At 44.3% G+C, this 25922-nt stretch overlaps 1 protein-coding gene across 4 annotated transcripts in view; it reads left to right on the top strand.

The window, feature by feature from the left end:
* The window catches only part of CSNK1A1 (casein kinase 1 alpha 1), a 31178-nt gene extending 7545 nt beyond the window's left edge, over nt 1-23633 (top strand). Inside the window, exons 3-11 of one of the 4 annotated variants that reach the window (XM_066591304.1) lie at nt 1027-1153; nt 2251-2349; nt 6215-6298; nt 9684-9823; nt 10816-10894; nt 11078-11152; nt 12977-13083; nt 13874-14022; nt 22572-23633. In XM_066591304.1, the coding sequence (XP_066447401.1) occupies nt 1027-1153; nt 2251-2349; nt 6215-6298; nt 9684-9823; nt 10816-10894; nt 11078-11152; nt 12977-13083; nt 13874-14022; nt 22572-22579 (868 nt within the window). In that variant the 3' untranslated portion in view covers nt 22580-23633. Of the gene's footprint in view, nt 1-1026; nt 1154-2250; nt 2350-6214; nt 6299-9683; nt 9824-10815; nt 10895-11077; nt 11153-12976; nt 13084-13873; nt 14028-22571 lie in introns of those variants that run through there. The other 3 variants (XM_066591306.1, XM_066591307.1, XM_066591305.1) reach the window with 3 other exon arrangements.
* Nucleotides 23634-25922: the final 2289 nt, after the last annotated feature.

Below are 25922 nucleotides of genomic sequence, written 5' to 3'. Positions count from 1 at the left end.
GGGCACTTCTGGGCCTCAGGTGGTAAGACCGTTCATCTAATCACTCCACAACTCTGTAGATCTGCCTGAGATGTAACCGCATGCCGAGTTATGCTTCAAACCTCAGCAACTCCTAGGGGCCTGACTTTTGTTCTTCTTTACAAGGTGTGTGTACTTGTGTAGATGAGCTTTGTGTTCATCATGTTGTTTTTTTGTAGTAGGACACACTTCAGGAGCCGGGTTGTTTGCTCATGTAGAATGTGACGCTGGGTCTTGTGTGTAGGCATTATTACATGCTGAGCTGTCAGTATTTCTGGGACTGCATATATCCATGCTCTAATTGGGTTTTATCACACTAAGGCCTGAGCCATTGATACCAGCCACTTGCACTATAATAAATGGCGCTGGTCACCTGCCCTTACCCCTTCACTTTTTGCTGCTTGTTACACTCCAGTCACTTCCTTGCTGAATTGTAAAGATCTTCTGCATACTGCTTAGGGAAAGGTCAAGTCGACTGTCAATTTATATATTTTTTTTTGGCCAAGGAAAATGCTTAACTTGACTTTAGTATCATAATTTTTTTTAATCCATTAAAGCACTACACGTCTCAGAATGCTCGTTTAGGTTGGCGAATGTATTCCTTATAAACTGCATGACTAACGTATCCCTTGATAGTTTTGCAGTATGGAGATAAATCTCTAATGGCACCTTGGGTCATCCTTTTTGCCAAACATAAGGATCTACTTTTTTCACGGCAAGCAGAATAAACGTTAGAAACAGTCGATAGACACTTCTAATATAATGCTCTACTGCAAAATTGCTAATTACCCCACCCCCACCCTTGCATCATCTATTCCCAGAGGGCCTGTCCTATTGCTGCTGGAAGTGATGTAAGAATACAGGCGGCCTGCAGTGATCCCGGGGGGCAGGAGTGCTTTCAGTTCACCACTGACCGGATCTTCTACATGTTGCTCAGGCACGGTGTAAGCTGCTGTTCCCCTTCTTTAATGATCCCCAAACCAATGGAGTTTTCTCTTCCTCTTCTAGGTGGTATGGGCAAGAAAAGGATTACAATGTTCTAGTCATGGATTTGCTGGGGCCAAGTCTGGAGGATCTCTTCAATTTTTGTTCCCGCAGGTTCACTATGAAAACTGTGCTCATGTTAGCAGACCAGGTAACTAGCTCCTCTCTACTGGTGGTTGGGGTGGGGGGCAGGGGAGGAGAATGTGCCTTGATATACACTGCTGCTCATTAATTCAATACGCCACCTAATTAACTCGTATGTATTATATAGAAACGAAGGTCACTCTAGCACAGGTGTGTAAAAACAGTTTTTAATCTCATTCGACAGCGTTTTCAATGCACGTTATCATTGCAACGGTGATGTGGTGCGTTAGAAACGCTGCGCTAAAGTGCTCCTATGAGAGGCCCTACGGGAAACAAACTGTCAAAAACCGCCTGTGTGGGAGTGGCCTACGAAGCTGCTGCAAGGGTATTTACATAGATTAATACATGTTGGAGTGCGGGGACTGTTCTGCTCAGACCACTCCACATGCTATTTTTAAATAAACATGTTCATCGTTTATCCTTTACAGAGAAATTAATGAATCTGGGGGTGTATGTAAATGAATGAGCAGCGGTGTACTGCGACATGTTGGGCTGCTTGTTGTAATGTTAAAACTACTTCCTGCCATGTGACGCATCTCCTAAAAATGTGTTTATGGAGGTCACATGACACGTCTGACAGTACTGAAATATTAGGGAGGAATTGGGGCTCCTGCGGAATATCGCAGCGGAGTCCATCACGGCGCTCTCCCCACACTCACCTCCCGGATCCTGCCTGATGCGCAGTACAGTAAATGATGTGGTGGGCGGGGTTGCATATTCACGCGATCCTTCCGCTGTGCTGATAACGGAAGTATAGCATGACGGCCTGCTTCCATTGACTACTATGGAAGCCGGCCGCTCGTATTCCCGCAGCAAATAGGATGTGCCGCTGTTTATTTCACACTGCGGCATTCCGCAGTGTGAACATTGAGCTATTAGGTTCAATAGAATCTAATGGCCGTGGATTGCAGCGGAAATCCATCCGTGGGCATTAGCCCTTACTTTCCTCTTAAAGATATTATTTTGTTTTTTGTTTTTTTTAATATACGGAAGTAATATTTGTCTTGCTATAGTAAATTAGCCTTTTTTAACCTGCAGCTTGTACCTATATTGAATTTTTTAGTATCCTCTACATTGCAAATGTTTCTTGCGTTCTGTTCTTAGATGATCAGTAGAATTGAATATGTACACACAAAGAATTTTATACACAGAGACATCAAACCCGACAACTTCCTAATGGGCATCGGACGCCATTGTAATAAGGTCAGTGTTGTGTTCTGAATAGTCGCTGTCTGCTGTTCTAGCTTTCAGTTGCTTCGTCTTGTCTCTCCATCAGACCTGCTGTGTATATAATCCTACATCACTATCACATCCTGTCTTAATCTGAATTTAAGCAAATTTGTTCTCACTTTTAATCAATATTCATTTTTACTAAACACCATTTTATCAGCTGAGTTGTGATTAAAAGCCGTTCTGCACATACACTCAGGGGACACATCACCATGGTTGGCCACATAGACACAACTATGATGAGGTGACTAGTTTGGTCAGCGCTTAGGGCTCAGCACATACCTTCTATTCTGCATTTTAGGACACTTTTGCTCTCACTGCTTTACATACAGACACACTGCATATCTCATTTTAATTGCAGCTCTCCCATTGGCTGCTGCAGATCATGAATTCCTTTATCTTTTATTTATTTTTTTATTTTTTGCATGATTTTTAAATCTATATATTTCATCTCTAGTATTTTCCTGAGCTAACATAACATGCTTCATTGAAGGTACCAATATGTTAAAAGCGGGCAGACAGGCAGCAATTGGCAAATCAATAAGCATGCTGTGCATAACATTCAACCGGGGACAGTTTACTAGAAATGAACACCAACTCTTCAGAAGCAGGATTGCCAATTGTTCTCTCTGTTATCTGGTTGTGGGTAATGTTTACCTTTGTTTGCCTGTATGAATGCCAACTCAAGGCCAGAACATGCTAAGTGAACTGGGTTCCAACAGAGGTGCTGTAGCGTCCCTAAACATATAACTCCTTTACATATTTTATTTTATATTCTACGAACATGGCGAAAATGGGCGACTATCCTGACTAAAATAAACGGCTCTATTTCAGAGGATACTTGATCAGTTTCAAGCATCATAGAATAATTTTCCCTTCCACAGCTTCAATCTGATTTTTTAATTAAAAAAAATATATATATATATTATTCCAGTGTCCTCCACACCATGTAGTTTTTTTATTTTGTACTGTGAGTTTGTAAATCAAACCAAATGGATGTGTAACATGGTCATCGCACACGTGCAGTACAAAGTAACATGCATGTACAGAGGCATTGTCTGTAGATTGTACAGGACTCTGGAACCTTTTATTTAGTCTTCATGCCATGATCCTGGCATAGAGGCAAATGAAGCTGGTTCTAGATGAGCTTTATTTGTGGTTCTTGTTTCCTCCTTGTGCATAGTCCCAAAATAAAGCTATACAATCTACTGGCCATTAACGCACTGGGTGTCATATGGCTAGGTTTATTTTTCAGGATGGTTGCCGTTCACTTTTGGGCTAACAGGTGTGATAGGATCTTTGCCCTGACTGGTTGCATCAGACAATAAACCTCCTTGTTGAATCAGTTTAAACAAAACGCACTTCTGATTTTCTAAACCATGCGTAAAGGTTTTCTGAGGACACCACTTTTTTTTCTCCAGTGTTTCTTACCAGGCTGTAAAAGTGGAAAAAATGAAGTCCTCCTCTCCTGTCACCTTCTGCTCCTTTTCTGGCAGGGCCTGGTTGCCCACTGGTCTTAGCTTCCAGCTGCAGCAAGCGCTGATGTCACCAGGAACATGACTGCTGCAGCCTATTGCTGCGCACTTTGGCGAGATTAGCTGCAGGGTCCACATGTCCCTGTGTCAGGACATGTCTCTCTGCTGAGACACCCCCCCCCACTACTCCCAAGAACAGAGGTCCTGTGTCCCCCTCTCCTCCTCACTGCCGGCTTACACACCCCTGTAGTGAGGAGGAGATGGAATTGAGTGGCAGTCACATGCGCGATTCCACCCCATTCACTTTCATTGTTTCCTTCAGGCCCATTTACATAGTGGCAGTGAGGGCATGGAACCCCCAACTATCCTTTTTTAAAGCAACTTATTAACCCCTTCTGATTGCCTGGCCTGCTGTCAGTGCCGCAGGGTCGGAGTAGGAAGCCTAATAGGTAGCTTTGTTCCTATTGAAATCAGTGGGAGCAAAGTGGCCTATTACTTTTCCAACTCTGACCCCAATGCAGAGTCTGACATGTAATAGGTGTCTTCACTACCATTGACTTCACTGGGAACGAAACCGCTTATTAGACTTCCTATGCCAATGGTTATGTCCAGCCCTGCTGCACTGACAGAGGGCCAAGCAATCAGCTGATCTCTGGGTATCCCGAGCCGTGGATTCCTGCCCATCAACCATTCATGACCTGTTCTGAGGATAGGTCATCAACAGCCTGAAAAACTCCTTAACCTACCATGTTTTTTATTTTTAAGGGCCCTTGTTCTGGTGCATCTCCCTTTTTGTGGTGCTGCATCAGAAGCCTGGCACGGGCCTCCTGCACCACGGGGAGTGCGTATTCAGCTGTCTAATGACAGCCTGGCACTTGCTCAAACGGAAGGCACCAGAGAAGCCAAGAATTACTTTAAGATGGCAGGTTTATTTCTCCTGCTTTCTGTTGTAAGGGTAATTTGCACGCACACATTTTTTTTTTTGGTGCTAAGCAAAGTGGATGAGGTAGGAAGTGGAAGTATGTCCTTCATCTGTTTTCCATTCCTTTTTAATCCGCTCCTCACTTGGGCTCAAACAAAAAAATAAAAATATTGACAATCTGCAGTCTTTAATTCACAGAAGCAATGTGTGAAAAGTTTCATGGGGGTTGGGAAAACCCTTTTTTAACTGGTGCCTTTGTATTTTAGGGGCACCCTATGTGTAGGTACTCAGTTTAATGCTGTTATGAGCAAGAATGACCTGAACTCTCCATACCAGGCGGACCTGCTCCTTGTAGAGGTGCCACTCTGGGGTTACTGGAGAAAAGTCCTCTCACTTTCGTAGTTGTCTAAAACTGTCCAGCCATTTAGAATCCTTGGTCTCCCCTTGTTTGTTTGGGGTGTTGGCCAGCAGAGCCCTCAGTATAACCGCTTTAGAGGATCAGAAGTGTGTGGCTATTAGCTGGTTTTGTATGGTAATACTTGTAGTTGGGCCTCTTGCCCATCACCAAGTGGCTCTCTACTGGTTCTCCTTAAACATGATGCCTAATGGGATTTGTTTTTGAGGGGAAAGACATTTTTTTCCCCTGTTGCCCAATAATGCCTATGTTCCTTTTTATTTTTAAACCCTTCCTCCCCTCTTCTGGCATTTCCTCTCCTTTCCTCCGGATATCATGTACCCCCCAAGCATGCGTCTCGTGTGCAGTTATCTCTAAGACTCCTAGACCAGATGGCAGACATCCAGCAAACGCTCAGTGCACGGTTTATGAGGGATGGGAGAGCATCTAGTCCGATGCTTCTTGCCGTAGAGGCAGGACGTCTGGTGACTTGTTGCCAGCATCACATTACCCCACAGGAAGGGTTTGGTCAATAACAGATATTGAGTAGTAACAAGGCCTGCATGCTTATCACTATAACTCAGGTGACAAAATGCCTTACCTCTTCCTTACTGAAGATTTCCTGCAGATCTGTAGCATTATATCAATGGGCGTTTGAGGAAGGGCATTTTGGGAAATGAAGAAGCTGTTTTGTGGCCTCCCGCACCCTAACAGAGGAGTTCCTGACTCCTGTGCTACGGAAGGGATCCACGAAATGGTTCATAGACTTGAGTAAATTGGCAGTTGCCAAGTGGACAGTGTCATAACCTTAAAATGGCCTTTTCTGAAATGCGGGGATAATTGGTAGAAATATAAATTTGGAAGGGGTATATGGGAAAAAATTATATATAAAAAAAGAAAAAAAGTTCTCCTTAGTTAGCTACTTGGTGGAAGGAGGATGGCATTTGACTCCCCTGTTACCGCCTCGGTGTTGCCTGTCTGCGCCGGCCATTGTTGCAATGTTAGCAATACTGTTTGATGCACTGCCACCCTCTATTGTCTGTTCAGTGTTTCGAATCTCCAGTGGGGAAGAGGAAAAGAAGCATGACTGTTAGTACTTCTCAGGACCCATCTTTCTCAGGATTAAACCAGGTCTGAAAACTGTCTCCTTCTCCACCTTCCACCCCAAATTCATGTGCTTTTTTTATCCTTGGTTTTCCCTTCTACTTATTTTAACCCAACAATTCAGGCCTTGCACAAGCACCTCTTATGTTGGCATTATTCAGACATACTTGGCAAACATGCAACATTACTAAGAATGTATATGCTTTATTGCTCGGTGTTTTTAGAGATTTTTTTTCTTTTTCTTTCCTTTTTTTTTCACTTTTCTTTTTTTTGTGCAACCTGCATAAGAGCATGCATGAAAGAAGACGAGTGTAAACCAGTGTAATCCCTCTTGGGATCTGGGCCACTGCATGCCTCGGACCTGTGTGCCAAAGCCATCCACTGGCACAGTTGCACGTTTATAATGTTTTACTAGTATGAAGACTTTGGGTTTAGCGGTCTTCCTGCCGTGTGGCTGTTTCCACAGCATTTCATGTGACTTTTTTTTTTGTTTGCATTGTACTTTATGTTGTTTTCTACGTCTTCGTTTGGTGATGGTGCAGGTTTGTCTACTTAGTGGCTACAACTGCTACCAAACAGTTGAAGTGGTTGTGCAGGCCTCTTCTCCTGCCTGGTATGTTGGACTAGGGTCTAGTTGGGATATTGCTGGGCATTGTATGGCTGCCTCTAACTGTACCAATCAGCGTGCAGTTGTGTGGCTTCACTGCGGGACAGTAAGCCTGGACTTGACCGTTCATCATCTGGCACGATGGGGTGTTGGGTTATGCCCCAGGATTTGGGGACGTCAGGGCTTTTTACAATTACATGGACGTGACTAGTTTTAATAGCTGTCCCAAGCCCATAGGATAACATCAGACTGTTGGTTTCCTAGTGATAAGACAGAAGCATTACAGTATGGAGACCCAGCCTGGAGTAGTACTTGGGGTAGAGCTTGCTATGGGGTATCCTCAGGCTGGACAGATGTCTTATGTATGTCACGGTTTGCATTATGTCAAGTGGTTCTCCCAACATGTGCCTTTGTTGTATAGAATATGGGAGCCCATGGGTGACGCTCTCCACTATGCCTGTGGTGTACTGACGTTGACCAGTGTCTTTTTGGCCACCTTTCTGTGAATGAACCCATACCGATGGCTTTGACTTGTAAGCCAGGAACTTCTCACATAGTCTGATTTATACTGTTTGCGTAAGACCTTTCATTTGTGCCTGGCTTTCCTTGCCGTAGCGTTACCGTTCGTCAGCCGGTGTCAGTAGCTGTCTGAGGTTAGGACATTGGCACTATGAGAACACCGGTGTACTTGGCACTGTGCATGTCTGCATGCCCTCAGTGTGACGCTGGCGGATGCCTGAAGCTGGCAGTTCGTGGCATGGAACATTGTGTCATTGAATGCAGTGCCGCACTACAAACATAAATTCACATTTTCTGGCTCATTCTAAATGTTCTTTCGTAATTCTTAAAGGAAACGTACCATCAGAAAATGACCTATTGGCTTAAACTGGACGGTTAGGTTGAAGCGGGCTTCTGGAACTAAACGACCGCTGATGCCTCATAAGAATAAGCCATCAATGGTTGGTTGGGATCTCCACCTGTCTGCTGAGAGGAGTGACAGCGGTGCTAAGTGAGCGCCGCTGTCTCTTTAGTTTGTACCAGGCACTGTGCTGTATCTTGTATAGCCGTTACGCCTGGTATTACAGTTCAGTCTCACTCACTTGAATAGCTGAGCTGATTTGGGGTGATGTAAATGAGCACGTCTGCAGGAATCCCCTGCAGATCAACTATTGGGGACCCAGAGAATAGGTAACCATTCGTCTAGTTCTGGAAAGCCCTTTTAATCATCGGTTTTGTGACCTAAATTCTCTAACTACACATGGTGATATGGAAAAGGATTCTAATATCTTGCCGCTTTCACACCGGCCACTAACAGCGGGTCCACGCTTGTTTTACCTTTCAGTCACAATTCTGTTCCGTTTTGCTGATCAGAGAAACGGAATTAAAACAAATGGATCCCCCCTTTTTTTTTTTTTTTTTTTTTGTTCCCTATTGATTTCAGCGTTTCAGTTTTATAAAAAAAACAAAGTTTCACTTGGTTTCCATCAGGGTTCGGGTGTTACATTTTTTTTTTTTTTTTTTCATTTTTGCAATCCAATTTTGGATTCATGGTTTCCTAGGGGGCTTTCTCTTTCTGCCATTAAACTGTGATATGTGACATGCTGGAGAGGCCCCCGACAACTGAGCGGCCAGTAATGTACAGTAAGAATACCCTGCTGGACGTCTTCCGACATTGGAGCTGTACAGCCTTCAATCAGAAGGTTCAGACGGTGGATTGGAAAGGGTTAACACTGCAGCTCATTTGTTCAGTTTACCAAACAAGATAAATGGAAGCAAAGTGGCGTGTTTTTTTTTTAACTCCTTAAGGGGATGGTCCCAATCCTCCTCCTTTCACAATGACCTGTACGGGTCACGGAGCATGCCCACAAGTCTCCTACAGAAGGTAACAGGTGTTGGTGTCACCAGCCGATGTATTTATGGCCCTTGAAGCTGCTGTATATTTGAATTGCATATGTAATGTACATATCGTCATGAGGAAGGGTGGTGAACAGAAATTAGTTTGAGGGTGTATTCAAATTGTGGGTGTTTGGCTCCTAGCTGGTTAATTCTCACATGCAGCTTTTTACTGTCAGACTGATAGGACGATTTTTTTAAACTCATACTATTTTTGTTTCTTCAAGAATCGCCCACTATTTTCTAGAGGAGCGTAAAAAAAAAGAGATGGTAAACTAATGCCTCGCACGTCACGCAGTTCAGATCTGCTTTTAACACGTGTTACTAAAGAGACCACAAACCAAAATCGCACTCATGTGAATGCAGCCTATCGCCAACCTGAGTTAAATGGGTGTCTTCTGATGATGCGTTCCTTTAAGGATTCAGATTTGCTTGAGAATAAAACGTGTTTTGTATCTGGTTACGTTTTAGTGTAGACGTAGAAACTGGATTTTGCTGGTGATGTAGATGTAACTCTGAAGGGTGCCTGACTAGGAGGCTTTAGGTCTCCTCTGATATCAGACAGGGGTTTCCATACAATGTAACTGGCTGCACAGTGATGGCTAAAGGACTTCTAGCTTACAGGACATGAAGTGGTTTATAAATGGACTCCTGTCTGACATTTAGCGGCAGTTTCTTGGCCTTGATCGTTACTTTTTACCTTTATTTTGTGGGGACCGTTAAAGGGGGTTTCGTCTTCCAGCGAGGGGCCAGAGCTAGTTTAGCACTGCCCACTTGTGCGGCAGGGCACGGTGTATTACCACTTAATTTGTCAATAAGCTAATATCACTTTTATGAGCAATCACAGCATGTTTTACCAAGTTTACTCTTGTGTGTCTCTGTATATTAATACTTTATCTTCTCCCCCACAAGTTATTCCTTATAGATTTTGGTTTGGCCAAAAAGTACAGAGACAACAGAACACGGCAGCACATACCATACAGAGAAGACAAAAACTTGACTGGCACAGCCCGCTACGCCAGTATCAATGCCCACTTAGGAATTGAGCAGAGGTAAGGATTTGTTTAATACCATGCATTTGCTTAAAATTTTCATAGGATTTAAAGGGGAAAATCACTATTAGGTTTGTTATTTCTAAGTCTCGCCTTCGATCACATATTTTTCTAGAATAGAGGGGGGGGGGGGGGGACCTTGCACGTTCTAATACCATTGGCATAAGTTGGTAACCACTTATACTGGCAGGATCTAACACAAGACTCTATGGAAACTGACTGGATTGTTAAGCTGTCTTCAAATGTTGTCACTTTTCAGTAACTGGAAGCTCTGCGCATTGCTAAAGGAGTTTCAACACTCCGTAGAGCCTCTTTAAATATGGAAATGTGGTCATCAGGGAACAGGCTGCACCAGTATAAACTTCTCACGAGGATACATTGCATATGTTGACTTTGCTTCCACTAACGTGTAATGTCATTTTTAGGCCACCTGCACACAGCAGAACCCGATCCTGACGGCAGCGGCGCCTGCGCGTACCTACCTGTCATTTCTGTTTTTCATCTGTACTGCTGATGGCCCCTGTGCAGTACAGTGTGTTTGGCTTTTTTTTTTTTTTCTGCGCCGTTGCTAAGCAATGATGCGGAATCCGTGAACTGTCCGCAATGTTAACTTGCAGACGGGCAGCTTGCATTGATTTCAGTGATAGCCATACATGCAAAATCTGCACAAAAATGAAGCATGCAGTGATTTTATTTCTTTTTTTTCCTTCCCTTGCGGAAACAACAATTGGTTTCCGCAAGTGTGAAGCAAAGCGTTTTTCCATAGCATGCTAAGGATGGTATTTGCTGCAGATCTGCGGTGTGGACGCCTGCCGTGGTTTCCACCGTAAAAGATCAGTTTGTGTGCAGGTGGCCTTAATGGCGTAGTCCCAAAATTGACTTGCCACCTATCCACAAGATGTATAATAAATCTTATTGTTGGGATTTAACCAGAGGGACTTCCAATTTTAATTTTAGAAACTAATTTTTTATTTTCACCCCTCTCCCTTTAGTCGTCGTGATGACATGGAGTCTCTAGGATACGTGCTAATGTATTTCAACAGAACCAGCCTTCCTTGGCAAGGATTGAAGGTAGGCCGTGTTCTGACCTTTCTTTGAAATCTATTTGCGTTCATCACAAATGTTTTGAGTGTAAAGGACCCTGTCCTCCATTCTGTAGTTCTGCTTTGTCTCTTATGTCGAGTATACCTGTATCCATAATGTGTAATATTGTATTGCACAACGTTTTTATATTGTGAACCACATGTTCCACAGGCAGCAACTAAGAAACAAAAATACGAAAAGATCAGTGAAAAGAAGATGTCTACTCCTGTTGAGGTTTTGTGTAAGGTGAGGAACTGTGCATTATAATGTCTACAGTGCAGAATGGGAACTGAAAAGTATTGGTAGAACTCCTACAATAACTGAAGACTGATAGCATGGTGTAAAGATGACAGTTAACCTGATATGTTTAGTACTCCAGCAAGGCTAAGCACAAAGGGGCCCTGTGTGACATTAGATACAGCAGAAGGACCAAACTCTCCTGTTTTGTCTAGTAGCGGTTACCTACAGTTAGTGTAACAAGCTATCAGCTGTAGGGCAAGACAAGGTCAGGATAGGTATTCAGCCTCAAAAGGTTAGAAACTTGCTTAACTTTGTACTACAATTAAGCTTTATTTGCATAAAACTGGACAGTCCCTAAAGGGCCATTTACACTTAATGATTGTCATGCAAAACTCGTTCAAACGAAGGAGAATGCCCGATCGTTACTTCTAAGCCATTGTTCACTATTCATTTACTTTTCACTTGTGGCTCAGTTCCAACCCGCATAAAAATCACTGCTGGTTCACTCACTTCTCGCTGCGTCTGAACACTCCCCACTCAGTGTTTCACGTAGAATGTGAGGCGCTGAGTAAGAAGTGAGCCATGATCTGCCAGTCTAAACGTTCTGCACGAGCGCAAACTACTATCGGTGACGTCACCCGCTCCTGCAGATCGTTTATCCAACAGCCATTCCCTTGTAAATGGGGCATTAAAGGGACTGCTGAGGATTTGAACAGACTGACTGCCATTTGTGCATCCTATGAAGAACTTGTCCTAGAACTTACCTAGGACAAGCTGAAGACCTACAAGGAAGGCGGTGGAGCGTAGCACAGCACTGTTTATCCAGACAGGAAGAACCAGTGTGGTGATGGGCTCTGCCCCATCCCTTCTCAGATCTTATCAGCTGTTTATGGCTCACACAGGAGGACCTGTGGGCTGCACATGCCTGACGGCAATAATAGTTTGTGCTTTTGTACACCGGAACCATCCTCCTTAGTAAATTGAGGCGGATTGTGCAATTCACAGGAAGCAGGCAGTCATTCATATGTGAACGACTTCCTGCTTATACAATGTCAATCCTTCACTAAGTTTTCTGCGTGCAGAAGCTGAACGACTACTGAAAATCAAACGCATTTTCGTCCGCAGTTCAGTCGGAGCATACATTTACACTGAGCGATTCATCGGCCTGTATAAACAGGCCCATAGTTACATTCTAAGACCGCTTCCTCACAGGCTGCAACGGTGGTGACTTTAAATTTTTTTTATTATTTTCTAGACAGCCCCTTTAATGCCCCTTCACACGAGCGTATGCACATTTGCGCACGCCTCAGCGCAACTTTTTTACATGCCTAACTAGGCTTTTCTTTGCGCACGTATTGGCATACTTTACTGTACTTCTTCCACTCGTGGGGTATGTTTATTCTCACACGGCAAACTGATGCAATGATTGAAATGGTTAATCCATTCCAAGTTGTAGTTTTGGGGGTTTTTTTTAAACTGATATGCGTAGCGTATTATGCATCTTTGTGTATTGCTCGCACCTATGCCCAAACGCCACTCCCCTATTTACTTTTATAGGGACTGTGCGCAGAAAAGAACATGCTGCTTTTTTGCGCAACTGACCTGTGAGCGCAAAATACGAAATATTGAAATTAATGGGTTCTGTGAATCTAGCCCTATTCAGATTTATTATCCTAACTTTATTTCCTGTCTATATTGAGCTGACCTTGTAAAGTCTGGCTATGGCTAGCAATTTAAATGCCCTGCTACGTATATGTACACTACAGCCGGTCTTAAGCAAGTTGAGCTAGCAGTAGCACTTGTGTACTAAATATATACACATCTTTACAGGGATTTCCTGCAGAATTTGCTATGTATCTCAATTACTGTCGTGGATTGCGTTTCGAGGAGGCACCAGACTACATGTATCTGCGGCAGCTCTTCAGAATCTTGTTCAGGTTTGTACATGGACTCTTTTGTATGAAGAATGTGTAGGATCATCTTTTTATTATGCATTTAATGTAAGTGATATTCAAGGAAGGTGTCTAAATGGATTATATAGCACTGTAAGGGCCCATGTCCACGGCCGTGACTGACTCCACCAGCGGAATATCGCAGCAGAGTCCGTCACTGCGCCCCTTCCCCAAAGACCCCTTTTACTCGCCTCCCGGTTCAGCTGTACGCATCCCGCCTGATGCGCATGCGCAATACAGAGCATGACACGGGTGGGGTCGCGTATTCAAATGATACTTACGCTGTACTGACAGTGGAAGTATAGCGTGACAGCCGGCTTCCGTTGACTACAATGGAAGCCAGCCGCGCGTATTCCCATGGCAAATAAAACATGCTGCAGTTTATTTCACGCAGCAGAATTCCGCAGCGTGAACTTAGTTTCTATTGAACCTAATAGCTCTAATAGCTGCAGTGAAACTCTTCGGAAATCTGGCTGTGGGCATTGGCCCTAAGGGTAAAATGGCTTTCCAGCAGTACTCCTGACTGATACCACATTGCCTCTTCCAAAATGATTTTTGGCCAAAGAAATTCAGTCCCTTTCTTGTGTTCACATTTAAATTTTATTTTAGTACGACTCTGTATTAGGTCTATAAACGCCTCCTTTAATTCCTCATGTTAGACGTTTAGAATTGGGGTATAGTCTTATACTGTCAATGTTGCATTTTTGTGCAGACCAATTTTTATGCAATTGTGCAATATTTGTTTCTAACGCCCTGTTCTGTGTTCCTATTCCAGAACTTTAAATCACCAATACGACTACACATTTGACTGGACAATGTTGAAGCAGAAGGCAGCTCAGCAAGCAGCCTCCTCCAGTGGGCAGGGCCAGCAAGCCCAAACCCCCACAGGCAAGCAAACTGACAAATCCAAGAGTAACATGAAAGGTTAGTAGCCAAGAACCAAGAGACGTTTCAGGGAAATCAAATTATCGTTAGGGAAAAAAATATAATTTTGATTTTCACAATTGAGTGTTAGATCGAGGAGGTAGTTTAAAACCAATTCGGCCTATGAAAGGAACAAAAATCCAAAAAGACGTCCTTGGAAAGTTTGACTACTAACTTTAAATTCAAAAATTTTCCTTTGTGTTACGCTATTATAGAAATCTCTTATCTTCTGGGATTTTGGGTTATCTTTACTGCATTTCTCTCATGCATTAACTCCCTTTTTCCAAATGTGGGGACCAGTTTTTTGGCCGTGTGACTATAGAGCCTTCTCTTAGTTCACATTCCTGGACCTAACACTTTAAGGATAATTGGGAGCTCGGATTTCTGCCTTGTTTCTGTAAACTATGGTATTTTCTTTCAGTCTTCCTACTGCAAAAAGGACTTCTAGCATGATTCATGTCCCCTTTTTGGTTTCTGGCTTATTAAAAATGGTGGTAGATACTCTTCTCCAAAATTGCTGGAAAACTGTGACTTAAGGCCCAAATGATGTAACATTTTAAGTGTAAAAAAAAAAAAAAAAAAGTTTAGCAGTTCCCTCAGGGTGTGTTAACACAGGTGAGTACAAAATCTGTCTGAGAAATTCTTACACTCAATTCTTTTTGCTTTAAAACTGTGTACACCCTCCCCCAAGCACGTGAATATCATAAGTTCTTGCGTTTAGTTTCAATGGTAAAAATCACATCACACTCACATGCCATGTGATTTTTTTTTTTTTTTTTTTCATAAGAAATAATGGGAGAGGGATTCCCTCTAAAGTAGCACATGCAGTGATTTAAACGTAACTTTTTTTTCATGTGCAAAGCTCCGTCCATATCGCTTTTTGGACTGAACCCGCGCATGAAAATCACCCATGTGAATGCACCCTCAGGCAACCAACGAACTTGCCTTTGTTACTCCATGCAGCTGTTTCAACTTTTTAGAACTAGAGCAGACGAGGCCCATTCATCTAGCCTGAGAAATGGCTTGTGTAGGTTTGAAAGGACAGTTGAGAGCCTACCAGAATATAGATCTGGTTGTCAATGGTAGGTCCTATTTCTATCACTTATAACCATTACAACAGGCAGTTATGTGTAGCTAACTAAAGCATTAAAGGCGTATTCCTAGACTGTCAACTTTTTCTATTGATGACTGACAGGCCATCAATAGAAGATCAGTGGAGAACCGCCGTTCGGATCCTCACCAGTCAGCTAATTCCCTGCTGCGGTCTTTGTGGTCAGCACAGGAAGCCAACAGCGCTGACCATAGCACAGCAGCCCGGGTTGGTGTTGCATTAAATTCAATGGAAGCTGCACAGTGATCCCAACCTTGGCTGCTGTGCTATGGTTGGTGCTGTCTGCTTCCTGCACTGACCATAGAGTGGCAGGGTGCCAAGCAACTGTTCCCCACTGATCATGTATCTGTCAATAATAGAAAATGTTACCTGTCCTGTAATACCCCTTTAATCTCAAAATCGCCAATTGATGTCCGTTTTTATGTAGCTGGTTTTAATTGGACTAACATCCAAAAGCCAAACCATTTGCTGTTGGCTTATATTATGCAATTAGGAACGATTGCCTGAATTCTACACTTTCTTAGTAGAAAACTGGGGGTAAAGTCCTTGTGTTGATTTGAGTTGAAATGGTAGACTGAGCTTCCCTATATTAGGTAGTGAATATTTTTTTTTTTTGGACACTACCTTTTGTGTGACACTGTAAAACCAAGCTGCATCTTTAGTGTGTGACCATGTATCTGAAGCATCTGAAAACTGTTCAAGAAAGTGGAATGTAACAGTGGTGCTTGTGTACTCGATGCTGAAGGGGAGACCTGTTGGTGTGCATCAGCCTGCATTGCCATCATCACTACTGTAAAAACTTTAGAGGCAAACGCTTATCCTCAGCCTTCATTGTTGCTGGCTTGTTTGCTTTCATGCAGCATGTTTAGACAGGCAGACACATTGTTGGCTCCATCTGCATTGTGGATTCTGTTTTTCTGCTCCAGGGAGCAGAAAAGGGGAATCCGAACGGTTTCATCTTATTACAGAACTGAACAGCGCTGAACAGACCCCCGTTTGACTATAATGGAGTCTGTTTGGTAAATGCTGGACAGCTGAGCTGAAGCCAGACGGAAAAGAGCTGCATGTAGCGCATCCTCTTTTGATATTTTGTGCCAGATCACAATCGTAAGTTCCAGCGCAGATGTGAAACTGACCTAAAAAGTTATAAAGGAAAAGCAAAAGAACCCCCCCCACAAAAAAAAAAAAAATTGTGTAGGTTTTTGGGTCACTTGAATGGACGGTTTTCTCTGTAATGCTATAAATGGTCACAGTTTTCCATGCAAGCCATTCAGCTTCTCTCTGTTAACCATTCATTTGTTTAATATGTAAATTGACATTGTAATGTTCTGCATTTCCTGAGCAAGACCAGTGTATTTATGTGCACACCCTTATTGTTGGTTGGTCATTTGTGCCTGTAGCACACATTAAACCTGTCGCTGCTGTCCACAGGTCTGCCTATCGCTGCCGCCGAACTTCAGTGAAGCTTCCACCAAAAAAAGGGAATGTGAAAAATCTGACCAGGGCTGGGGATAATGCAAAATGTTGGTTTATCAGGAGACGACTGAACAAAACCGGTCACTAAGGATTCACAATCAGATCATAGAAGTGACCTGGAACCAAATCCTGTCAAACCGTGTAAAGACTTGGTAGTTGTGGTATTTGGTATTATCTGCTGTTGATGTTTGCAGGGATTATAGATTGTCCTTGTCTCCAGCACTGTACTCGTTAGTACCTTACCGGATTAGTATTGTGTGCAGCTTATTTCAGTAATGGCCTTCAGGATTGCTTCTCTCCTTCCCGGGGCAGGAGACCTCTGAACATCTTGTCCTTCACATAAAGCGCTCTCCTGGGCCCTTGAGTTTTGTCATTAGCCAAGTCTATTGTGTTTGTCTGAACTTTTTTGCCTAGATGGAGCTTAAGCCCAGATAATTGGATTTTGTTGAAAAGGCAGCCGTGTATTATCACCTTAAGCAGTCGCATCTTGTTCTGTGACCCTTCTCTGTAGTTCTAGTCACTTATGCTTCGTCTCCTGGCCAGTAATTCCAAGGTGTGTTCATGGTTGATGTGAACATTAAATCCCCTCCCTCTATGTGCAAGCTGGGTGATGGGATAATGGGCACTTATTCTGGCTGTTCGAACGTCTAAAGCCGCCAGTACACAATCCACTAAAGTAGATGAAAACTGACCATTTCAGCCAAAGATATTGGGTGCAATATAACTAATTGATTTTGGCTGACTGATGAGAGAGCGTCATCCGGAAAGGAGTAGGTCACGCGTGAAATTCAGCACCGTAGCCAGAATGGATGAGATTTTCTTGTCTCATTGACGTATGCTCAGTTATGAAATGTAATGGGCATTATGAACCAAAACGTGTTTTACAAACCGTTAACTAAACTATTTGTTCAATGGGTGGTCAACCATTAACCCTTTCCAATCCACTGTCTGACCTCTGAAGACATTATGATTTAAGGCAGTACAGCTCCGATGTTGGAAGACGTCCGTCGGGGTTCTCTTACTGTATATTGCCTGCCTCTCTGCTGTCGGAGCCTATCCAACATGTCACCTCATGCAGTTCTGGCTTTGGCCAGCATATAGCGCCATTGTAGAACAGCAGAAAGAGTAAGCCCCCTAGGAAAACCAGGATACAAATTGAATTGGAAAGGGTTAACCTCCTATGTAATGTGCGGCCGTCCTAGCTAGTGGCTTTCTGTTCACTCTCTAGTCTGCAGATCTTGTTCCCAATCGTTTTATGCTTTACACATAAATTGGAAGATGGTCTTTTCTGACCTCCTTTGTGACTCTTGTTCATACGGAGTGAGGGTGCTGCCGCAGTAATGCCCGCTGATATTTGTGATTTGTGAGGTAACCTTTCATCATGGCAGAAAGCGAACGTGAAGCCTTCCAGGATGTTTGCTTTGACTTACCTTTTGTTGCACCATATGGAATGTGTCTTCCATTACTGGTTAGGGTTTCCTAGCTACAGTGTTGTGTTGGCACTGGTGTCCATGGGCGCAGACAATGCCTGCCTTGTATTATTGATGCAGTGATAGTGATGGATATTCCAGCTCGCTGGCACTATTGCCTGCACATTGGCCTTTAGCTTTCTTATAGTATAGCAGAACTTGCCATCTCTAACCGTGCATGCCTTTGGGAAGGTCCACTAGACTGCAGAAAACGAGTTTTACCATGATTTATATTAAAGCCTTCTATTCAGGGATAGGTCAGCAGCACCACCTGTAATGGTTACAAGGATTAATCGAAGATGCAGGCATGTGACTGTTTTGTGGATGGCTTCTTCTAGCACGGCGGTGCACAACCTGAGGCTGCCATCTTGTTCTCTGCAATCACCGAACTACTGTGTCCCCGCGGCTCAAAGACCTCGCTGGTAAAGGACAACCGCATCCTTCTGCCACAGAGTGACGTGATTATACTTGTGCTCCTTGTCCTCTTACCTGCGACACATAGAGAATAGTGCAAGTCTTGAAAGATGCAGGGAAGGGGCAGAATCGGCAAGGCTATAGAGCACTTCTGTGGGTGGCAATACAGGAGGGACACTGTGCGTTGTATGGGTGACTCTATGGCAGAGTTTTGTCTTGAGTGTTAAAGGCCTTGTTTTTAGGACTATTCTCTCTCCCCCACCCACCCCCACACACACTTAAAAGTACTGTATGAATTTTGGGCTTTCAATTGCTTTTGCAATGGGGTTTAAAAATTCAGCACTTTTTGACAGTATGTAGAAACTGCTGTCTAAAGCCTCTTGCATGGGACTGTCAGGCGCTCTATCACCCGACTGTTGTCCCAGCGATGATTGCTCAGTGAATGGAAGCAAAGTGGGTCGGGGATTGTTATGGTCACTCGCCTCCATTCACAGGAAGCGGGCAGATGCAACAGCAGATCTATTTTTTAAATTTTTCTCATTTATTTTTTTTTCCAGGTCCGCATAAAAGATCCAACCAGCGATTTATTGCAGAGTAATTTCACTGCATGTGTTCACACTGCACAATTGTGTAAGCCTCTCAATCTAACAAGAGGTTTGCACAATAATCATGCCATGTAAAAAGGGCCTGTAGCCCGAAAAGGTGAAAACAACGTCTTTGATCCAGCCTCCTTGGAGGGCCATTTTGGCCCTTTTTACACCAGCCGGCAGTTATTTAAACAACTGCACAAGCACCGATGTCACCACTAAGGCTGTTGGCTCGTGCAGAGCTATTACACTGAAAGGCTTATCGCTAGATCGCAGGCTTCTCGCTCAGCGCTTCACCTATGAAGTGGGGAGTGTTTACACAGAAGGAGAATCCTGCAATCTTGCAATTAGTTCTTATGCTGACAAAGTCATTGATAATGACAAGTGATCGAATAGCGAGTTTTTTATTTTGCGCGTTCAAATGAATTGAGTGATAATCGTTGCGTGTAAATAGACCATTAGTCTATAAAGGCCAACGTGTCATTCCAAACAAGTGTTTACACATGCAGATAATCATTTAGATTTTACTATTTAGGCGCTTGTTTGTCTGTCGGGAGCATTTACACTGAACACCCTCCAAACCATTCCCCGGTGTCTGCAAATGACGCAACGATTATATTTTAAACGAAATGACTGACTTTTTTTTTTTTTTTTGCCTGCGTTAAATGAGCAACAAATTATTGCTCATCGTTCAACCATCCGCCATGTTTTCACTGACTGTTCAGTGATTAATTGAATAACGATCGTTTATTGTAAAAGGGTCCTTTTATTGCAGTGTAAGTATATATGTTACAGTGATGTATAGATGCGACACAATATGAAATTCTTAATTAAACCCTACTGCAGAAATTGTCAGCTCAAAATGCATGCATTAGGCTGACTTAGGTGCCTATTAGGTGTTAAGTGCACCTGATGTAACTAAAGGGCTTCATTGGTTGCAACAGGTGTGCTTTGCGATAAAACGCATCAAATTCCTGGACCGGCTAGGGCTTTGATTGACTTAGAAATATGGCTAATATGCTAATGGCAAAAGAGGGGTCCAAAACGCTAAGCGAAGCGATTAGGGTACAAAGGTGGCAAAGGCGCTGAGCATGCCTAGAGGTACAGTTGTAAAGTTAGAACTGGCTACACTACCTGGACGTGGCAGAAGCTATTACTGGTTACCACCAAATTCCTGAAGAGGCAGGCGGTCAATAACCTTCAAATGACTGCAAAAGACCTACAGCAAGATTTTGTGGCAGCAGGGACTCTGGGGGCTTTTTGCACAGGAAGGCCACTTTCACGCGCAGAGAAAATTGCACAAGATTTGTCTGAGACCCATGCATTGAACCCCATTCTTTTGAATGTCGTCATACAGATGAGCCGGTGACGTGTCCCCCATCCCCCACACACATCGGGGCGTGTCTTAAATTTGGCTGTTCCCTCAGAATGCAACGCCCATTGTTTTCAATGCCAGCAAAGCATTGCACGGTGTCAGGGTGTTGAAAACAATGGGAAACACTCCGATCCTCCACCGCAGCTGGAAGCCGTGGCAGATGATCGCTCCTTCCCTGAAGTGATGCAAAGCATTTTAACAGAAAAACACCCCACAACTGTGGGGAAGTCGCATGTTGACAAGCCATAATGGGCCTTGTTTTACGGCCCGATATCGCGCACTCCCCCCGAGTGAAATTATCTTTAGGCGTTTACTAAATGCAGAAGCAAACCCAAAAGCAGAAACCTCTGCTCAGATACGCTACAAACTGAATTAATAAGCCCCAGCAGTTTTTAGGTTTTTCTATATGAAGTGATTAAACAAAACTGGAACTTTTTGGGCCTAAGGATTGGTGGTATGTCTGGAGGAAGAATGACATATATGTATACTCTGAAAAAGACCACCACTCTGCCTGAAGCATGGCGGTGGCTCAGTTATGCTTTGGGACTGCTTTGCATGATCTGGAATTAGAAACCTGCAGTGTGTGGAGGGCAAGATGGATTCAGTAAAGTATCCCAAAATCCTGGGAGTATGGGCAGTGCTCAACTCTGCAGAACAGTAATGACTGGAAGTGGACAAATGGGAAACCACCTTTTCTGGATCTGTTGGGGCCCTAGTGGTCAGACCTCCATAGATCAATCAGTTCTCACTAATGCAGTGGATGGATGAAAACTGGAGGGGGGACCTGTCTCTGGAATACCCCTTTTAAGGACGCAAACCTTACCCATCCCCTGCCCCCATTTTCGGTCACCTCTCCCCTTTTTTAAATAATCCTAACTTTTATTTCTCCATTGATGTAGCTGTATGAGGGCTTGTTTTTTGCAGGACGACTCGTATTCTTCAATGGTACTATTTAATGTACTGAAAAACATAAAAAAAAAAAAATGTGGAGTGAATTAGGGGGAAAAAATGAAATTCCACCATCTTTGAGTGCGTCTTGCTTCTACGGCGTACACACGGCTTCTGCAGGCTGTCGCTCCCTCGTGCACGCCGACAGAGCATTGCTTTCTGCAAGCGGGGCTTGAATGCCCTGCCTCCAGAAAGCTAATGCTCTGATTGGCTAACAGTCTGGCGTTAGCCAATCATAGCCATTCATTAGCCAATCACAGCCATTCAATGACGTCATGACGTAATTTTATTTATAGAAAGTTGTGCTGACCCACAGAAATACATCCCTTCGACTGCTGAGGGTATGCTGTAAAACTCCCACAAACTGGTGCAGTTTCTTTTTTCACCTCACTTAGAAAGGAAGTTTCTTTAGGCATAATACATGGTTCAATTGAAAAAATTCAACTTTCTTGCAAAAAAAAAAGCAAGTCCTCATGGTTATGTTGATTGAAAAATGAAGATTATTTTATTTTTTTTAAAGCAGAAGGGGGCGGAACACAAATGTCAGTGTCTTCTAAGGATTAATACGCTTGTGAACATGAGGCCTTCTACAAGGAAAGCTACCAGTTCCTGTGTGACTCTGAACCCCAGTGCAATCTATGGCTGCCTGTCCACGGGTGTTTTTGAATTGTGTTCCCCGCGGCGATTCTCTGCTCGCGGCAAGCAATTCGCGAATTGATGCTATTCTCTGCAATCAACCGATCTGTCACATAGGCTCACCGCGGAGGTCTGTCTGCTGGCTCCTGCTCCCCGGGGGTGGATACCACAACACCCGTGGACAGGCAGCCTTAGGCACCAGTTACATGAAAGTACTGAATTAAGTTACAGAAATCTTTGTCCATGCTCCCTCCCCCCTCTGTGCCGCCCTCAGATGGGTGTCGGGTACATCCTGACAAATCTATTAGGGACAGGTTTAAGTATATCTGCCAACCAAGTACGTGGCTTGCCTCTTGACCTTTTATACACTGCTTTATTAGAGGGGTGCAAGTCCTCTTGTTTCCTGTGTACATTCTGTGTATAGCCTACACCTTCCCTCTTAGTCTATCCCTCCTGGTCTTGCTTGTACTACTGTGACCTGTTACTTCTCCCTCCATGCCGGTTGGTAATGTGTCTTTCTCTCTCTCCCCCAGGGTTTTGAATACACAAGGAGCAGACCTCGCAGTTCCTGGCACGAGCTGGACCCGTCACTCCCTTAACGCCTAGAGATTTTTAGTTCATATGTACACTTGCCAGTTGTTGTGGGAGACCATTTACTTGGTGTAAAAGGAACTTAATTTCAGTCTAAGCTGGCTACCTGCGGCGTCAATGTGCCGACTTGTAGCTGCTGTTAATAATTGTGAATATCACTAAGATTAGTGAAACATGGTGTCCAGTCTTTTGATTGCAATTTTTTTCCCCCCCTTGAAAGCGTGGGACGGGTTGGTTCAGTTATCTGGCGTTCAACAGAGTGGTGGAAGAAATTGTGCATATGCCAATTTTATTTTTATTCCTATGGTTAATCTATTGAACCTTACACTGCTTACAACATCTACTTCAGAAGAGCAACATGAAGTGGTTTCCTAGAGACAGTTGTGACAACCCAAGTCTAAAGAGAAAACGCCGCTGTTCCTTCCGATTTACTTTTTCTTCTTCACTTCTGTGTTTTTTTAAGTTGTACACTTAAAACATTCTTGGCTGTTGCATTGTAAGGCACTCGCTGTACAGGTCGGTGTCCCTACAGTGAATGACTTTGTTCGATCTCTCGTCCGTCACCTCGTCTGGTTATTACGGTGACCACATGGCTCCAGGTTATTAGGATCTACTGGCATAGCGGCTTCTCTTCCTCAATGTTCATCCACAGCAGTCTGCCACTTCTTGATAATCTGAAACCAGTAAATGTCCCTGATGTAACCAAAGATTACAGTTTTAAGCAGATAATCTAACCGAGCTTTTCTGTGTTTTTAAAAAAAAAAGGACCTTCTATACTGCAGACCTAAAAAAAAAACACAACTTGGCAGTTCTAGTCTTTAGAAAATGGGAAATAACTTGTACAGAGCAAACTGCAGCATTTTTGTCACAATCTAGTTACATCTTTAAGCTTGTTTAAGTGGCTTAGGAAATGTAATCACTGTAAAGATGATCTGGGATATCTTTGTTTTTATTTTGAACATTTTTTGTTTGTTTACAAGATCATTAAAAACTAAAAAAATCGATATGGTTTCTGTAAATAGATTAGACTTTTTTTATTTTTTAGTTTATTTAACACTTCTTTGTTTTTTTTTAATATGGTTTAAAATGACTGTTAATGTATATGGGGACTCACCGAATAGGTGGTTGGGTTGACTCTACCTGATTTTTTTTTCTACTACTGTTAAAAGTATTTAGTATGGCACTTGGGGGGTGGGAGGGGAGGGAGGGCTGCTAGTAGTAAAGAGCCATTATCAGATGACCCTTTTATTGGGAGATGGCCCAAGTATTACTGCATGACTAAAGCTGCTTCCCCACATAAGCATCCATAATGTATTGCCATGCCAGTGGTGTAGAGGACTGTCTCATAATAGTGGCAAGATTAGTCGTCTTGACTGCTAGAAGCACTTTTAACGTATATCTATAAAGGAGTTGAATGGTGGGTGCAGAGGGGAGCCCTGCTTCTAGAGAAGGGTTGGGTGGATGCAGAGGGGAACCCTGCTATAGAGTAGAGGTTGGGTGGATGCAGAGGGGAGCCCTGCTTCTAGAGAAGGGTTGGGTGGATGCAGAGGGGAGCCCTGCTTCTAGAGAAGGGTTGGGTGGATGCAGAGGGGAGCCCTGCTTCTAGAGAAGGGTTGGGTGGATGCAGAGGGGAGCCCTGCTTCTAGAGAAGGGTTGGGTGGATGCAGAGGGGAGCCCTGCTTCTAGAGAAGGGTTGGGTGGATTGCAGAGGGGAGCCCTGCTTCTAGAGAAGGGTTGGGTGGATTGCAGAGGGGAGCCCTGCTTCTAGAGAAGGGTTGGGTGGATTGCAGAGGGGAGCCCTGCTTCTAGAGAAGGGTTGGGTGGATTGCAGAGGGGAGCCCTGCTTCTAGAGAAGGGTTGGGTGGATTGCAGAGGGGAGCCCTGCTTCTAGAGAAGGGTTGGGTGGATTGCAGAGGGGAGCCCTGCTTCTAGAGAAGGGTTGGGTGGATTGCAGAGGGGAGCCCTGCTTCTAGAGAAGGGTTGGGTGGATTGCAGAGGGGAGCCCTGCTTCTAGAGAAGGGTTGGGTGGATTGCAGAGGGGAGCCCTGCTTCTACAGAAGGGTTGGGTGGATGCAGAGGGGAGCCCTGCTTCTAGAGAAGGGTTGGGTGGATGCAGAGGGGAGCCCTGCTTCTAGAGAAGGGTTGGGTGGATGCAGAGGGGAGCCCTGCTTCTAGAGAAGGGTTGGGTGGATGCAGAGGGGAGCCCTGCTTCTAGAGAAGGGTTGGGTGGATGCAGAGGGGAGCCCTGCTTCTAGAGAAGGGTTGGGTGGATGCAGAGGGGAGCCCTGCTTCTAGAGAAGGGTTGGGTGGATGCAGAGGGGAGCCCTGCTTCTAGAGAAGGGTTGGGTGGATGCAGAGGGGAGCCCTGCTTCGAGAGAAGGGTTGGGTGGATGCAGAGGGGAGCCCTGCCTCGAGAGAAGGGTTGGGTGGATGCAGAGGGGAGCCCTGCCTCGAGAGAAGGGTTGGGTGGATGCAGAGGGGAGCCCTGCCTCGAGAGAAGGGTTGGGTGGATGCAGAGGGGAGCCCTGCCTCGAGAGAAGGGTTGGGTGGATGCAGAGGGGAGCCCTGCCTCGAGAGAAGGGTTGGGTGGATGCAGAGGGGAGCCCTGCCTCGAGAGAAGGGTTGGGTGGATGCAGAGGGGAGCCCTGCCTCGAGAGAAGGGTTGGGTGGATGCAGAGGGGAGCCCTGCCTCGAGAGAAGGGTTGGGTGGATGCAGAGGGGAGCCCTGCCTCGAGAGAAGGGTTGGGTGGATGCAGAGGGGAGCCCTGCCTCGAGAGAAGGGTTGGGTGGATGCAGAGGGGAGCCCTGCCTCGAGAGAAGGGTTGGGTGGATGGCACAACTGTATATGGAGTCCAACATCAAGCTAAAAAGGTCTGCTTAGTCAGGCAGCATTGCTGAGTGCATCAGCGATTCTGATTTGGAAAGGGTATATTGGCGGTCTCCTGGTACTGTATCTCTGCAGCCACTAGTCTAATCTTTCATAGACCTATTCTAGATTTCCCTGTTTAGTTTATTTGCTCCAGTGGTGCTTTTAATGTAACTTTTGGTTACATATGTCCCTGGGTTTACTCACTAGTCACTATGCATCACTTAGGAAGGGGGAACATATAGTATACTGGATTTTAAGATGGTCACCAAGACCGATGCACCTGAAAGTCTAGTGAGTGTGAAGGTTTCTAGTGAATACACCCCATTCACTGCAGTTAGTTCATAAAGCTAGTGCCCAACCGTCTTTGCTGACTGGCAAGTTACTGCCCCTACTATGATTTTCCATTGGACAATAAGCCTAGATG

Source organism: Eleutherodactylus coqui, chromosome 2 (genome assembly GCF_035609145.1).
Source record: "Eleutherodactylus coqui strain aEleCoq1 chromosome 2, aEleCoq1.hap1, whole genome shotgun sequence".
In the NCBI taxonomy this organism is placed as follows: domain Eukaryota; kingdom Metazoa; phylum Chordata; class Amphibia; order Anura; family Eleutherodactylidae; genus Eleutherodactylus; species Eleutherodactylus coqui.
This window is presented reverse-complemented; position numbering and strand designations above follow the sequence as displayed.